General features: G+C 38.1%; 1 protein-coding gene across 2 annotated transcripts in view; it reads right to left on the bottom strand.

Annotated features, from left to right (window-relative positions):
* Positions 1–18378, bottom strand: part of NEK6 (NIMA related kinase 6) — a 111935-nt gene that overhangs the window by 19823 nt on the left and 73734 nt on the right. For both annotated transcript variants that reach the window (XM_032767574.2, XM_032767575.2), the window contains 2 exons: positions 14793–14901; positions 11784–11891 (listed from right to left, as the gene is read on the bottom strand). In XM_032767574.2, the coding sequence (XP_032623465.1) occupies positions 11784–11891; positions 14793–14901 (217 nt within the window). The remainder of the gene's footprint in view (positions 1–11783; positions 11892–14792; positions 14902–18378) is intronic.

Genomic DNA, 18378 nt, shown 5'->3' with positions numbered 1-18378 from the left:
CTCTGTTCATAACAGAGATATCTGTATGTGTACATCGCTAAGGTCATTACATTTCCACCCCAGACTTCCATTTTACCTTCCTATCTCTCATACACATTGATTCCCGCCCTCCTCTGGGAGCTATGGCTGCAGCATGGACCCCTGCAACCCCAAGGTTTTGATCATCCTTGAGATGTTCATCCATTAGAAAAGTGTTTGTGAATGATGCAGTATGTACCTAACTCCAAACAGCACTCCCAGCTGCTTTCAAGATTCACATGGGTAGCCTCAAACCCAATTCTTCCCCATAATGCGTGGTGAGTCTCGAAATCTACCAGTGCCAAACCCTAGCCATTTTAATACTGGGCTATTCACAAGGAGTACTTTAATATACTAATCATATTGTCAAAGCAGGAGCTGTCAGATCTGTGTGATTCACATAAAAATAGTAAAATGAAATAAAACCTACTGCATGAATGTGAAATGTATGAGATTATTGGATTAATTCATTACAGTTCTGTTAGTCAGAAAATATACTGAGTAACATAGGAAGAAGGATTGCTATATCTGACTGGCTCACTCATTTGGTCCTCCACTCTAGTATTCTGCCTCTGGCAGTGGCCAGTAACCAGTTACCCATATCTTATAATCTTAGCTTGCACTTATAATTCACTCAAATAAGAAATTACATGAATCTGAGTGAGGTAGGCATCTCTGGTTGGAAATTTAATTTGCACAAATTTAACATACGTACATATTGTGGGAGAGGGAACGTGACTTTCAGAAATAACTACATCTCCATGCCTGTCTGCAAATCTCTCCCTATTACAGGATCGCTTATTAGCCCAGTACTAATATCCAGTCTAGGAATATTCCAACATAGACCTTGACCCAGTTTTGGCCCAGTTTAGCTTCCTGTAAAAGGCTGCTGCACATGGGATAGACTGGAGTCCTCTCATTCGTTACTAAACCTTTTAATGAATTGCATGGAGTGACATAACGGGAAACAACAGAATACTGTGAAAGCCGACAGAGCTCCAACCTCCTATGGATCTCCTTCTATTTGCATGTAAAATGAATACAGTGGGCCAGTTGAGCACTTTACATAATTCCTGTACACTTTGCTGTTTTCTGTAAAAAATAAAAAAAATAAAAATAAAAACAAAAAAAAATGCATTGGGTGCACATCATTTACACATTTTTTCTGTTTAAAAACATGCAACTGCAGCAGAAGCTCAAAGTTATTCACTCTCTGAAGATCACTGAAGAGTTTTCATAATTCTCCACTGAACACTGATGTATAAGCCATTTCCCCACCTCTGCTTCTCCTCTTCTCAGATATGCCAAGAAAATGACCATACTGGAAGGAGCCAGAGAGAATGCTACCCCGTTCCTGTCTGTAATTAACTGAGTAAATTCCAGAACATGCAATGGTAGAAATAAACATGGAGAACATTTATACTCTTATTCCCATAAGTCTCAGTGTGTCAGAATGCTTTGGTGCCACTGGTGGCCTCCAGCCTTAAGTGTTCTTGAAATCGGTTGTTCTGGGTCACTGCATAACAAGCTCATAGTAAATAACAGTGTGTGGGCTTGAAAGTTATGGCCTTGTCTTCCATGTTAGCATGGGTCTGTTTGAAAGGCTTTGTTCAGTTTAAAATTGTCGTTTTGAATAATGCCTGAAAGCGACCTTCGATCAAGGCAGAATGACAGTGTTTATAATACGGATGAATGCGTCATATTCCTTATTTGATTTTTGTGCATTAGGCTGTTCCATTATATTAAATAGGTTTGTGGGGCAGCCCATGCCTGAGCTGATTCTATAAACTCTACCTTGCACATTTACCTACCATTACTGTAGTGTTGTCAGCAAATATACGAACAAGCAGGAATCGGCATTTCAAAAATGCTACATTAATTTTTAAATAAGTGTCACGATAAAAGACTGACAAGCCCAATTCTCTTTATGGCCTGTCCAACATTATGTGAGAATCTCCTGTAATGAGCATCTTGTAGAAAACTGCACAAGACTTCCACTTTAATCAGCCAGGCCTCACCAATGCATTACATTAGTCAATTTGACAAGAACAGTCTAATCGGAGACTATTAATCAGAAACTTTCTTTGGCATTTGCCCTGCTGAAAATACCAAATATTTTTCAGATTTAATATTAATCACCAGCTGGTAGAGTAATGCCTCTTAAGTTATAAAGGTCACAGAACAGTAGAGAGGTTTATGACTAAAGTCAGCATCTTCCTATTTCATCTCTGAAAGTCTCCTGAACACTGCCATACTTGAGTGATCTCAAACCAACGCTTATTCCTTCTATCATAGGTACTGTATTTGTTACAGTTAAACCATCCCACAACACCAGAACAGCTCTGGGTCATTTGTAACATCCAAGTGAAGGAGAGGCTGATTCTTCAGCAGGTAGATTATGGGCAGCTAGCCCATTTGTCTCCCACATCTCAAAAATATATGCGAAGGCAGCATTGTAAATTTAAGATTCATATTCCCTCCCTCTCAAATATTCTTTGAGTCAAACAGGGAGTGTGAGATTATGGAAGCCAACTGAGAATAGAAAGATTTAGGTTCTTTTCCCATCTCTGCCACTGAATCGCTTTGGGACAAAAGGTATGTTATTTCTATGCCCTGGATTCCCCTTCTGTAACATGGGAGTGACAATGCTCACCCATCATTGTAAAGATAGCATGAGGGGCGTTTTTTGTCATTATTAAAATCATCACTGTTGGCTTCTTGGTTTTAACGTGCGGTTGTCTGTCTGTTTTAACTTTTCGTATGCTGAGTTATATCAGAGTTCTTTCCTGTGCAAATATGATGTATTCAGGGATCAGAGCTCCCTGTGAAACTGTTTCCCGATTCTTCACAAACTGAAACAAGGACAAAATCTAATTTATACTGTTAAGGTTCTCCCTCTATTCTTCTCCTGTTCAAAACTCGCTTAAAACTAAGGTATTCATCACTCTCCCTGGGGCAATGTTCTCTCACGCAGCCCTCCCATTGCCTTCAGGCAGACTGTCAGACTGAAAAGGGTGCAGAGGGTTTCAAAATATTTTAGAGGTTTATGTGGTTTTGAAAAATATAGGAAATTACAGTATCTACTTGAAATTGGTCAAACTGGCTGTGATATACACTAAAAGTCAATTTGATAAGGAAATACTGAACTGAACTGTGTTTCTGAATCTATCGCTTTGCTTTCTCTCAGCAGGGAACAGAGTTCTGAATATGAAAGAAGAACCTAACAAATTCTGACCTTTATTGTGTCTTTACAGAGTATTCCCAGTTTCAAACCAAGAAATATCAGAGCACAACATGGGCCTCCAAGGGGTAAAACTGATTAAAGCATTCCTTCATTCCAGAGATGTTCCCACTTCTCTCCAAACAAACTTTGCAATGTTTTGAAATACTTGTGGTTTTTGAAACATGCTCATTACATTTGAAAAGGCGAAGACCAGGCCTCAGAAAACTCAGATGCCACACAGGTCTAACTTAGTTTAAGAAATGTTTCAAATAAATAATTTAAAATGTTGAGGATTGTTGCCTTGCTATTGATATGCAAGACACACACTGAAGTGTTATAACCACAGAGTTAGTAAACCACTTTTTAATATGGTTCAAGCACAATATCTATTTAGTACAAATAAAATCAAAGGCCTTAATTCAAAGAGGAAATCAGCACCCACAATGCTCAAGTGACTCATCTCTTAAAATAAGCCTGTAAATTGTTACATAGGAGAATTTACAGTGATCCTAAGAAGGAGTCTAGTATTAACATTGCTACATGAGGGTCTGAATGCCAAAACAAAACTTTTCATACTTTGATGTACGCTTATAGAAAAGAATCTTAATCTTCCTATTGAAAGGCATTGAACTCTTAAAACAGTTCACCTACTCCTAGTCCTTTGTAATCTACTGAAACCTTAAGAAACTATAAACACCCATCAATTGTCTCCTATTCTCAAACATTCAGGATAAGCCTGGTCTGCAATAATGAAAGTGTTCAGTTGAGACTGGATGCACTGCAGCTTCTCCTGTTACAAGAAAAATCCAACGACAGTTTGAGAGACTCAGTCAAGTCAAATTGAGATGGCATTGCACTTTATGTTGCTCTTGCTTTATTCATTCATTAGTTGTAGAACTACTGCAGGATTGCTGAATTTCTGACAGGAGATGAGCATGCTGTCTCCATAGCAGAGTCTGTGCAGATTCTTACAGGCAAGATATAGGTGAAAGAACGGTCAAAAGCATGAAACAAGTTTACTCTAAATTCCTTCAAGTATCACCCTGAAGTACGAATTCCATTCCAATAACTTAAAGAAGGATTTGATTGAAATCTACTTATTTCTACAGCAAGAAGATTACATACAAATAAGAAAAGGAATTATGAGAGATTAGTGCAACAAGTAGATTAGAAAGAGCTGTGATACAACGTGGACAGTATTCCATTAGGAACAATCCACCTACTGCAAATAATCAAAAATCCTTTTATCTGTTATGTACTCCACTTATACCTATTAGCCATAACTAGGGTGACCAGATGTCCCGTTTTTAAAGGGACAGTCCCATTTTTGGGGACTTTTTCTTATATAGGCGCCTCTTACCCCCTACTCTCGTCCCGTTTTTTCACAGTTGCTATCTGGTAACATTAATCATAACAATAAATTAACCAACAATTCAAGTTAGCATTTTATCCCACAAATACTATGTCTACTGCTTATACCAAAAGAACAAATTTTCTCAAAACACTGAAAAGATGGGCATTAAAATTTTAAGCACAGGTTTCCTCTGTCCTTTGTTTCTCAATGAGGCCTGTTTTCTAGTCTCTGCAGTTCTAAATGCACCATGAATCTTCTTGGAATGGCACACTGGCTTGGCAAGCAGAACAATGGGGACCAGTGTATTTGTGCACCAGATCTTCTCAAGACAAAAGGGGTACTCCCTGGTTGCCCTCTAACAGAGCAGAAAACACAGAAGGAATGTGTGTTCAGCAACCCACACACAGTCTGATCAATGGCTATTTGTGTGTTCTGTTTTGAGAAGGTCTGACATGTATGGTGGTATCCTCAAAAGGAAAATCTGCTCTCACACAAGGAAATTTGAGTCTATTTGGCAAAAAAAAAAAAAAAAAAAAAAAGTCAACTATTTTATTTTTTTTTCAATTTTTTTATGCAAACCTGCAATTTTGGATTATACCATCAGACACAGGATTTTCATTAATAAAAAATATGATAATTAATTTAACAAAAAAGCAGTCAATTTTAACATCGATGGAAATTATCTATAAGCTATTTAATTGTTGTACCGGGTAAATGTTTTGGTGCATTTAAAAAGAAACCAAAACTACATCAATTCAGTGTTGAATTTTTAGTCAATATATGACCATGTTCTGCTGTTTACAATCTTCTTTTAAAACCATCCTAACTTATGCTGTGGGACCTATTTAACAGCTTTAAACAAAGCATGATAGAATACCATGCACTGATGATTTATTCCTCTTTCTGCTCGTCTCACAGAGAAGTTCACAAAAGGAATGATGAAATGTATAACATGGGCTTTACAACGGGGTTTTAAAACAAGTTTAAAGAGTAGCATATGGAAAAGACAGTGCGGGAAAACTGCAACTCTGCCCATTCCGGTTACTTGCTGGAAAAAAGCCCCTGTAAATCTGAAGCTGCTGTGCACTGTGGGTGAGAAACAACACAAATCCACTTCTTACATCTGATTTCACTTTTGTTACTGGACAAGAGGAAGCTTTAGGTTAAATTTAATAACTTCTTGAACCTAGCAGTGAAATGGGAGGCAGAGAGGCACCATATGGTACAAAAAGGGGAAATACGTAAGCAAAAGGAAAAGATTTTAAATGTAATTATGCATGCACTGCAACAAACAAAAGAACTGGAATGTGCTTTCATTTTTCGTGAAAATGCTTAAGCAATATTTTCTCCAAAGAAATTAATTTTTAAAAAAATCCCACTCACCAGAGACTGTTTCTCTCCGTTTTGGGGAAAAAAAATCTTAATAAATGGAAGTCTTAATTATATGCATCTCCATTCTCCTTTCCAGCTAAAACCTGGGATTTATCCAGGGAGGGAGAGAGCAATTTCTTTAACTGGGGACAGGATAGAAGGGCAGCACTGCTACCTGGCAATGGCAGCTAATAAAATATCCCTTAGCGAGTAATTCAGCTGCAAGGGTTTGCTTTAAAAATGTGGAAGATTTCAGGTAAAGCACTGAACAGTGAAGACTACTCCATGCAATAACACAGACCTCGAGAACAAGAAATCTCTACAGTGAAAAGAGCAGCAGCAGAATATGTGGTACCCCACAAGTTCCCCCAGTTTATTCCTCTAACCATCCAGGAAAAATCGATTTCACCATTTTATTTGTGGGGTTTACCATTCATCCAATACAATTCCCTACCTTATTCATACAGGGTGCTGGTTTTACAGCAGTCAGGGCCAAGTGGGACCAGCATGCATCCAACTTTTCTGTTTGTTTGTTCATTTGTTTTTGTAGGTCTGTCTATCAGGAAGTGGGCCTCGCTTTCTCTTGTTTTATAAATGCAGACTATGGTGATGAAACAGGAGCCACAAAATCCAGCCACATAATTTGTCGTGCAGCCTGCTGTTGCTCCAAGCAAGACATTCGCTTGTATCTTGTGAGCTTTGTATGGGCAAATCTTTCATTTTTCTTTCATTACCCCGGCGTGTACTGTCACTTAATTTTTATGTATGCAATCCTTCCTGACAAATATGATCTGCTGCCTGGTAATTCGTTTGACGTTCATTCTGTTCCTTGCTCTAATTATGGCTTCCATTTCTGACACTGAGGCGGCTGCACTGCCACAGCCAGACAGTACACCTGTCAGACGGGTTGTGGTACTGCCTAATGCCCTTTTATGCCAGTCTGATATTAGGAAATACAAAGAAAGAAAAAAATTAGATGAATATATTTGCATAAGCCCTGTGTTCAATTCATGGGTCAGCAGCCTTAGAAATTATGGTTCAGGGTGGTTGCTAGGGCAACATGACTACAGGAAGTATCAGATACCACAGACTAGGCCTGTATAAAATCATATATATCTTATACATGGCTACCTTAAATATAAATATATATAAAATATCATTCACACTTACTAAAATGTAAATTTCCAAATGAAAAAAACCTTTGTAAATCAGACTCTCTTTCTTGTTGCTACAAAACTACAAATCTAGCCAATTACATAAAAACAGCTATTACTCCAAATATTATTTTTCTCCAAACAAAATATCTTTTGAACGTAAGAATGTACTTTTTCTCTGGAAACAAGCATCACTGTAAACAGCTCTTTTCCCCCTTGGAAACCTGGATTCCTTTACCTTTTCACACTGGTTTTCATTTTGCTTTCAGGATGCTATTTCTTTGGACGAAGGGCAGGATCCACAGAGAGGAGCTTTTAACTCTTACTACATGCGCTTTCTGAATTAAGAAAGAGGAGCTCTGATAAAGGTCACAAGCCTGGTTTACATGTTCGGTCAGTTTCCAAGCCCCAATTTATTCTTATTAATATAATAAGCACAGCAGTCAAACTAGATAAAATCAAATTATTGGACATGATCATATTTTTGCCCATTCCTGATGATGTGATTTTAACTTACTCTGATGGGGATTTCTTTTCTCCTATTTATGAATACATTCTAGACTGAAATTTGACAGTAAAATAGAACACTAATATTTTGAGTACATACATTTTAGAAGTACCTTGCTTGCTATTACATCTTTTTATAACAACAAGGGTTCATACATCTTCTCTGTTTTTCTGTGTGCTTAAAAACCTCACTGCTGTATGTGACACGATTACGAAATAAATGTCGATTCAGTGCAGGTAGGAGCAATTTAAGCTAGAGTCTTCTGCAGAATGTGACAAATGGCACAAATACAAAGTGAAATTATATCAACACCTTGTGCAGTCCAAACTGACCTTAGGAACTAAAGGTAAAGAACTTAAACAGAGCCACTTGCTCTTTAGTGAGATAAGACTCAAGTATTTTTGAACATGTTAATACAGTATAGAGATATAATTGGCTAGGAAAAGAAAAGAAGCAACCTCTCTTACATGATCACACCTTTTACATAAAAAGAGGTGACAGAGGTAAAAATGCTCTGGAATAGTAAACACTTTATGCTCTCAAAAACTAAAATCTTATATCAGTATGATGCAAACCATATAGCCATCTAGAGCTTTATAAAAAATGTACAGCAACAAAGTTTACATGAAAAATCAAATTTTATATACAGTCCCTTTATATTAAAAAAAACATTCATGCTGTTTATCATCTTGCATACGTTAGAAAGGTGTATTATTCAAACAGAGGAACTGTTTGAAAACATTGAAATCACACCACTCATTGGGGAAATAAGGGAATAAACAGAAGTGTGTGATTACAGTGATATTTAAGGATGTTTGTTGGGTAATGAGAACAAGTGTACATTTGTCATAGGTTTTTGAAAATTCCTACTGCATCTCTTACTCTCTGATTTTTAGTAGGGCTGCCTTTTATAACAGGTAATTATAGTTTGCTTTGCTAATTTTATATCCATTTCTATTTTTTCATCATTCTAATATCTTTGTAATAACACAGTAAACTAATTTTCCACAATTGATATGAAGTATCAGTGTTTGAAATAAGTACTGGATGAGATAAAGCACTTATCGGATACTCGTGTATTAACTGTCACATGGTATCCATGCAACAATTTATATTTTAGTGCAGAAGGTATTTCATTAATAATGTACAACAATTAATTATGCTCTAAATTTTCAATTCCCTCTCATTGTGAGGGTAAAAAAAATATACTATATAGAAGTTCTATCTACCTACCTACATAGGTACTGTGGCCCTCATTACTATCTATCTATCTCAGCACTTTCTAACCCAGTGTCACAAAAACATCTACTAAAGAAATCAGAGAAGTAAGAAAAATGCAGTGAAATCCTACAATGGTACTAAATACAACTCTTCCACTTACTATTTCAATGCATTAACGTGAACAGCTATGTGCGTAACACTAGTACACAAATGACATCTGTACTACCCTAGGACTTTACTTTCCACTCACCAAGTGTGCTGTCTGCTGTAGGGGTATGCCACTCTAATTCACAGTAAACTGCTTGGGGCAGTGTCTTCTGTTACAATCTGTACACCACACCAAACATTGACAGTGCTCAAATAAATTGTGTGTGCGTACAGTCTAATTAGCTACATATACATCATCTACATACAAACATCAGTACACACAAACTAGGACACCACACACTTTCTGTTAAATAAAATAGTGTGTGTTGTGGATTTCATCTCATCCTAAATCTGGATCAGCTTGGATCCTTTTAGGCTTAGTTTTCATGCCACAGTAGCAAATGCTTAATGCCTTGTTAAAGTAAGTAATTAGAAATGTTTCTGAAATATTTCCAAAAGGAATGGATACTCAAAACCTGGTTTGCTACAAAGGTGAGAGGTTTTAAGTACACCTCTACCTTGATATAAGGCTGCCTCTGAGAGCCAAAAAATCTTACCGCATTATAGGTGAAACTGTGTTATATTGAACTTGTTTTGATCTGCCAGAGTGCACAGCCCCACCCCCCCAAGCGCTGCTTTACCGCGCTATATCCGAATTCGTGTTATATTGGGTCACGTCATATCAGGGTAGAGGTGTACTATCAAATAAAACCTAACTCTCGTAAGTAGAAGATACCACCAGGTATCAATGGCCAATGTTCTCCCTTGAAAACTTACAAAGAGAAGCCTAAATAACCATAGTGCACTTTGCATCTTGTGCCTTCCACTGACCATGCTGCTGAGCTCAAAGCACTTTAACTCATTATCTGTTTTTCAAATAATGAGCCTGATGGCAAGAGGGTGAAACCCACTATTGCTATTCTTGTATGAAAAGGGATAAAACTTGTAGTTTCTTCTGCCGCATCTGTGGAACTCTGAACACTTCTCATCTAACCACACACATATATGCACCCGCCCACTCCTTTTCAGGGTTCAATTTCATTTTAAAATATCCAATTAAGGGCTAATATTAGCCACTTAGCTACAAACTAGTGTCCAGAGAACATTAACATGGTAGTTCTGTCAATGATCAATTTAGCCAAACCTTCAATATAGTATCACGTCCAGAGCATGATCAGGATTCTTATTTGTCAAGCAAGCCAGATAACTGAACAGGTCTATTTTCTTAGTCAAGGTAACAGAGCAAGATCCTTTCTTCCCTCCCCTTTTGACTACAAATGCACTGAATCACCAAAATGGGAAAGAAAGAACAATTAACCCTCTCTCACTGAAGCCAATGCTGCTCCATAACTTATCTAACTGCAATAAGAGTAATGGTGGTTGAGCCAGAGAGACTGCAGATTCATGTCTCTGAAAAAACCCAACCAAAAGAGTTTGTTGGGCAATTAGCAGAATATTGATTTCGTGTCCTTTATAGAAGCTTGAATATTCAGTACTATAAGCTCTTTGGGGCAGGAAGCAGGTTGTCTTACATTTAGTAACTATCTAGCACATTGTAAGCACTGCTGGAAACAACAAACAGTAGTTATACAGACACTACTGCAACTATATCCTAAACCTACAAATCTTATAGTAGTATGCTGTATAAGTATGGATATATATATCCCAACTGCAGTATCAACCCATGTGGAGATCGGGAGCCTACAGAAAACCTCCCTAAAAAGCAAACTTTGTTCATAAAGTGAATTTTAGACTAATGAAAGGTGCCAGACTGACAGCCCTGGAGACAGAATGTATATTTATTTCCTAAGAGATACAAAAGAACTGCCATTGCCACACTGAAATCTTACACTTGCTCTCCTCTACCACTGCCTGACCACTAGACGGTCACAGTGCTGTTAAAATCTCTCCAGTAGATGTATCCAATTAGATACCACACACCCCACTTCCCCATTGCTGGGGATGAAGGCTTACGGTGATATCATTCCTGAAGATAGAAAGGTCAAAAGTACTCCTGCAGATGCCACTAGGAGTATATGAAACAAGCCACCACACAAAGACAGCGGGTCATTTTGAAAGATTTGTAATTGCACAGCAGAAAACTTTAAACCAAGCTGCTGTTGAGCAGGTTCATGGGAAGTGTTTAGAAAACACAACTTCACTTGAAACTCAGCTCAGGTCTGAGAGCTTTATGTTGCTCTGAGCTGTTATGATGGTTGTTTGAGAAAACGTCCTTGTTTGGAACTGGTGAATTGCAAGGGTTTCTGTGGAAATGTGCTTTTACACACTTTCCATTCCCAGACAGCAATTGCAATGGCATCTTGGAGAGAGTTAGCTGATCAAACATTACCAAAAGAAGTTGGTGGTATAACAGTTGATATCAGCACAAAAAATAAATTAAGGAAAGGGAAAAGGTATCTTGGATCTCATTGTTTATTAATCCTCTAAATACAGTGCATCACACACTCAGATGTGCTAGTTAGATAAAGAAAGATGCCTATGACAACCTAGTCACATATCAGAAACCATTATACTTACCACGGTGAACAACGTTGCAGAAAAAAATGTAATGGAGAGTTTTAATTAAAACAATTTAAAAAAACTTTAAAATTTGCATAAAGAAACTCAATATATATAAACAGCACTTAAAACTTGTATCATAGAAAACATGTCAGAGGTACCCATTGAACCAACCTGTGTCACATTAAGAGGACAGATATCATTTTGTTTGAACTTCACAGTTATACATTGTGTAAAGGTGTTTAATGGCTGGAAATGCCATCTTACCTAAGGAATGTGCTGCAGTGGTTTTAGAACTAAAAAAGCGACCTAATCCAAGATCTCCCAGCTTCACCACTCCTGTGGCTGTTATAAACACGTTGGCTGGTTTTATGTCTGCAAGAGGGGACAAGGAGAAGGTCAAAGCCACAAAAGGTTATCTGTTGTAATACTGCAATAGAAACATAGCCTGGAGCATCTTCTGCACAAAAGAGAGACTCAATCAGAACCATGTTTCTGCACAGCTTTGATAGGCTGAATCTTCTAAGACTTCAAGTTACATAAAAAACCCAAGTATACTTCTCAGTGCAGCAGAAATATTAGCAAGGGAAAAGTTGTAGGAAAACAGCATAACAAAAGAGGTAACCACTCTCACTCACAGAAATCAAAGAAATATTTAAGTCCAGCTTCCCTTTGGAAATGTCAAATTTACACAGAGAACTATTTATTATGGTTGACTTTCCCCTTATATCAAAGGCTGATCTACATGTCTAAAACTGATCCACATTTTGTGAATGGGACAGTGATTTATATAGAAGTTTTATATTTTTTGTATCAGGCTTAAGATACAAATTTGCAAACCGTATGTTAGCAATACCTTTGTTCTGTTGGAAGAGCTGGTCTTGTTGTTAAGTTAGAGGGTGGGCTAGGTTAATTGGATTATATTTTCAGTTCTGACTTCTGTCATAAATGGCCACTCGAGGGCCCAACAAAATTGGTTGCTTAATAGAGGGATGGCCCTCCTAATGAAGGTGGAGCTATGTTACACTCAGTACATTTTGAGGATACAAGAGGGAAGTCACCTAATTAGTACGGGCTTGTACATGGTTCATTCTTCCACTCACTCCCTTGATTGCCAACTTGCTCACTGAATATCAGTCCCCTGGTAAGTAACAAATGTGTTTGTAAGATACATTAACGTGATTTTTTTGTCTCTCTCTCACACTGAAATGCACCCGCAATGGGTTGGAACTAGCTTGTGAATAGAACATGCAGTTACAAGCATGTAAGTAACATGACAAGCAAGGGTCCACTTCAGTAGCCTAACTTAATAATTTTCTCATTTTTAAAAATGACTGACTGTTTAAATGTTGGTTAACAGGTTTTTAACGCCAGAAGGAAGCACTGTGATAATTTAGTCTGACCTCCTGCATGACACAGGCCTTAGGATTTTCATACATATAATTCCTGTTTCAAGTCCAATAGCTCTGGTAAACAAGAGCATATCTTTTAGAAAAACATCTAAGCTTGATTTAAAAATTTCAAGTCATGGAGTGATCTTTCCATTCTAAAATACTGAATGTTCACTACATCACCATATGTGGATCTGGATATGAGACTGATCCAGAGCCAACAAAAGTCCACGGGGCTCTTTCTATTGAGTCCAAAAGGCTTTGGCTCAGGCATTAACACATTGACTCCTGCTGAGACTCTCGTACAATGAAACAAGTGTCATAATCTGAATGCTGAATGTTTCCACCACATTGTCTTCAACATCCTAATGTCTTATAAAGGAAAAATAATGCAAGCCCCTTGCAATGCCTCATACCTACACTGAATCAAAGATTGCTTCCAGGGCTAGGACAAGAAGATGCAACACTCTCCCTGAAGAGTTTTGTATGAAGCAACTATTTTGGGGAAACTCAAAGAAATCATAAGCCAATGGTGCACTCATGCATTTTTAATCTGAAATGTCTGACGAGTGACTGTTCAAGTCCAACATTTGAGGCAAAGATCATCCTTAACTGGAACAGCAGGTTCTAATCAGGGAGAGGGTGGGAACTTGGGGGGGGGTGGGGGTGATGTTTTTAAGAATGTCTCAGATAGCTTTCCCTCATCTCCCCTTCCACCCTTACAAAAAAAAAAAAATTGCACAATTTAGCTTTACACAAGTCTAACAACCTAAAAGCAAAGCAGGAAAGCTCTGAATTGCCTTCACTTCATTCTAACCCTTCCCTCATCTTTGTAATGAAAATGAACTGCAAAATGTCAATGGGGGAAAAGGGAGAGGGCTCTCTTCAGAAAAACAACTAAAAACTTGGAATGTAACGTAGCTAGCCCACCCAGCAGAGTATGCACCTCATTCACAAAGCAGAGTTCTCACTCTGCCCAACACATCCTGCTCAACAGGCCACCACAGAGGGCTTTATACAGAATATTTTTTCCACTTATAAGACAAAGTAAGTGAAGCTCAGTTTCCCCAAGCTAAACCCCAAGTCATGGTGTGCACTAGTGAATCCTCCTTCCCCGGTGAATTATAGTAGACTTGTGTACATGACAGACTACTATCATTTATTGTAGTCTAAATCAGGCATACCTGGAAGGCTGCAAGAGGTGACTACGTAGGAGTGGAATTCTAGTTCTCTCTTGCTAGCGAATTGAGTGACGCACTCGCCACTAGTAAAGGGAATGGAATTAATGAGCAGCAGAGATTGGTATTTGCTCCTTTGTGGTGCATTTGCACTTCCTGGGTCAAGTCCTTCACAAAACATTTCATTTTTACTATCAGGGGAAAAGTAATTTTTGGATAGAGCCCAAAGTGATGAAAAGTTCTAAGATAAGAGCTAGAAAAATAATTAATGAACATTGAGAATGGGGTATAAAAGAGTTTGGAACGTATTTATACTAATATTCCCAAATCTGCTTATGAGACAGAAAAGCTCCCCTGAACGGTCTTTAAGGTCGTACTAAATATAATTAAGACTATTTCTTAGCGGTCACTGCATCCACTAGTCTCAGCATTTTACTTCTCACACGTTTGTAATGGCAAATTTGACACTTCTAGTTAATATCAGTGTCTGGAATAGAAAGCAGCTCATCTTCATAATACTATACTCACTTCGGACTGAATCCTCTAACAATGAGGCAAAAGACACGAGGAGAAATCCATCTTGCAAGCACCAGTCTCTCTCTAAACATGCATTGGCTGAACATCAGCATAATTGTTTTTGAATGTGGGCGCTTACTAATTGGAACATTATATTATTATTCAGTGAAAAGAGACTGAATTAATGTTACCTCTGTGCATCACCCTGCGGGAGTGCATGTGTTCGACTGCACTGCATAACTGCACAAAATATTTCCACACCGTCCTTTCCGGGATTAACCGTTTCTGCTTTTTAAAATACTGTGGAAGGAAATAAATAAAAGATCAATGAAGAAGCAACATAACTATCTGATTCCTGGACTCATGCTAGTCAGCTGTCGACTGCTCATGTCCACCAGATCAACAGCGGCATGGTTCATCTTCTGATTAGCATTTAACTCCTTCTGTGTGTATGTAAACTTCAGTATAATTAACAACCACTATGAAAAATATGCTTAAATAGGTTTGACATTTTTGAATGGACACCAATTATAATTAGCATTAATCTCCTTAATTACCTTGCAAAACATATTTAATGCCTCAAAACAACAAATGTCTGGAGTATGCTGCCTTAAATAACAAAGGAATTTTTTTTAAAACCAACATCTTGTAGATGTTCAATCAATAATGTACAGTCTATTAACAAAGAAAATAAATGTCTCCATTTTCTTCCCCTGGCTGCCCAAAACTACCATGGAATCAACTGGGTATCCCCAATTCTGATGTAATAATATAACCCTAAGAGTTCACATGTAGACATAACCTTTGGGAAAGCCAAACTGTCTCAAAGCAAAAATAAAAACAGGATTACGGGGAAGCAAAATTGGAGATTGTAAGGTCTTTGGGACAAAGACTGTCCTATCACGGCTTTGTACAGCACATAGTGCGATGGAGTCCCAATCCTTTGGGCCTCTGAGCATTGTTAGAACACACACAAATTAATAATCATAATCACCACCACCACATACCACAGCCATAAACTGTCTGTACTTCTCTGGAGTAGTTTCACGTGCTATTCCCCAAGATGTAAATAAAGCAAGGCACTGAGTTATCACCAGTATAATCCAGGGCAGACACTGCTGAAATATCCTCACTAACCACGCATCTCACCCTCTACATCTTTTCTCAAAACTCACTACTTTGGATTACCTTCCCACTGCTGGCCAGTACTTGACTCTCTTTAGTGACCTTCACTCCAGACACTAAAGCAATTCTTTACTTATACATTTACAGTTACAGAGCCAATAAGATGCATATAAATCCCAGTTGTTTAATGCTTATTATTGTCATCCTTTGCCATATAAGGTATAATTTAGAACATAGTGATCTCCTCTGGACAGGCACCTGTGATTTTTTTTTGATAAGGTGTTGTGCACCCTTATGATGCTCTACCATTATATTTGTTTTACACTATACAACTAAGAATTTTCACTAAAAATCTTAAGAGGAATAAAGGTGCTAGATTGGTTGCAAGAAGCCCATCTTGTATTTGTCCCTCTTGATACAGGCAGCTGATGCCTGTTGTGACATTCAGCATTTTATATGAAAGTTATCTGAATCAAATAATGGCAAAAATTTATCTTGCAGATCAGCTGTGAAAAGGTGTAACTGTGCAATTCGCCAAAAGGCAAACCTGACAGCTTGCAGCAGTTTGAAACCAAAACCTAAGAGCAGAGTGCAGCAGAACAGCAGAGGATGATGGATAAAGTGTTATTTACACCATAATATTAGCTTAATTCTCATTAAAGTATTTAAGTGAAGATATGTTAGACCACAAGTGGCAATTTTCTAAATGTCATGTCCAATAAGATTTGCCTGACATTTACCAGAAAGCCAAAATTCTCCAGTGGGTTATACAGCAACACTCTGTTACATCAGCTTTATAACAGCTCATAAATTATGCAGGCGACAGGGACATGACAAAGACAGTCCCTGTTTTTATCACTCTCACACCTTCAGAGTGTTGTTATTGCTGTTCCTACCGCCTCCCTGAAGCATAAGACTAACATACGTCTAAACAGGAGGGATGGGGGGGAGAGAGGAAGGGGGATCAAACAACTTTATCCATTAATATTTGGATTCTATTTAAACACTACAAAATTCAGTTCCTGTTGTTTCAGTACAGGGACCTGGTTCAGTATAATATTCTGGCCTGAGGATTTTCTCAACAAGGTCACTAAGCAGAGCTGGTTCTAGCTTTTTGCTATCCCATGAAAGAGACAACCAGAGTTCTTCACCTAGTCTATGATGGGGCAGGCTGGTAATCATGATGATCCTAATGCCAACTACATTATCATGTAAATAGACTCTTCTATTTTTCATCCTTGTTTGCATTTAATTTTTGCATACATCAAAATTCTATCTACAAGTTTGTCACCAATGAAAACACACTATTTGTATCATGAGGAGGCGGGGTGGGAATCAATGCCCCTTTCCTTTTACAATTATTTTGGGAAACAGGCAAGTCCATAAAGTATTTACTAGTTATAGCATCACAGTCTTGTCCAAATTATCAAACTAAGGGCAGATCTGCACTACCGCTTAAGTCGATGTAACTTACCATTACTCAGAGGTGTGAAAAAGACTCCCCCTTGAGCAACGCAAGTCACAATGACCTAAGCGCTGGCCACATCAGTGCAATGTCAGCGGAAGATGCCCTCCTACTAACATAGCTTCTGCCTCTCATGGTGTTGGAGTAATTATGCCAACAGGAGAGCGCTCTCCTGTCGGCACAGAGTGTCTTCACCAGACTCGCTACAGTGGCGCAGCTGCATTGGGGCAACAGTGCCAACGCAGCGCTTCTAGTGTAGACCTGCCCTTAGAATCACCAAAATTAATTTTTAGAGAAAGACACCCAACTGGAAGTAAAAAATATTAAAAGCTGAAATTATCAATCCTGAATGGTACATTTGTGTTTATTACATTTATGAAAAGCTCATTTAAGCCAAAATGAGCAATTTCTTCATCAGATATAATAATAATTTAAAATTGTGTAAGCACTACTTTTTTCAACTAAGCAAACTCCACTCAAAGATTTACACAGCAGCATGGTCACTACCCCAAACACTAGCTTTCAGAATGGTTCTTTTCTTTCCTCAAATCTTTAAATGCAAGTACTGAAAAGCCTCTGATAAACCTTGATGTTCTCTGGGGTCTCTTGGGAAAAGGAGCAACATGCAGTAAACAGCAACAATGGCAATGTTAAAAGTATATGCAAGATGAAACAATAATCATGAGCTCCCCTCAAGGGCCTGACTTCCTCCCTGCTCTCTGGAGGTTAGCATATTCAGGAAGTAATATCTCCCTTAGCACAGGTCATTGCATGAAACTGTCTTCAGCATTACAGGTACGCTAGCTGCTAGCGTTACTATCCACATATACTTTGAGTCACCATCAGCGAATTCAGGTTTATAGATGTTAACAGCATTAACTGTTTGGAGATAAAAGCAATGACTGAAAACTTTAGGCTGTCCCCCCAGAACTCTCTACCATAGGTCTATTTCCAGCTCCCACTCCCCTTGATGAAGCAAATCCTTCTCTGAAATGGAGATTTTCACTGACACTGTAAATGCAGCCACTAACTATGGGCTAAATGGCTAACTTGTTTAACAGCCTTTGGCCTGGTGCCTTATAGCTGAGCTGACAGAGAAAACAAATCTGTTAATCAGGTATTTTAGCTGTGACAACAAGGAGGAGGTGAACTTTCCAAAATGTTCATTTATGATAATTACAGAATAA

The sequence above is a fragment of the Chelonoidis abingdonii genome, chromosome 24 (genome assembly GCF_003597395.2).
Source record: "Chelonoidis abingdonii isolate Lonesome George chromosome 24, CheloAbing_2.0, whole genome shotgun sequence".
NCBI classification, from domain to species: Eukaryota; Metazoa; Chordata; order Testudines; family Testudinidae; genus Chelonoidis; species Chelonoidis abingdonii.
This window is presented reverse-complemented; position numbering and strand designations above follow the sequence as displayed.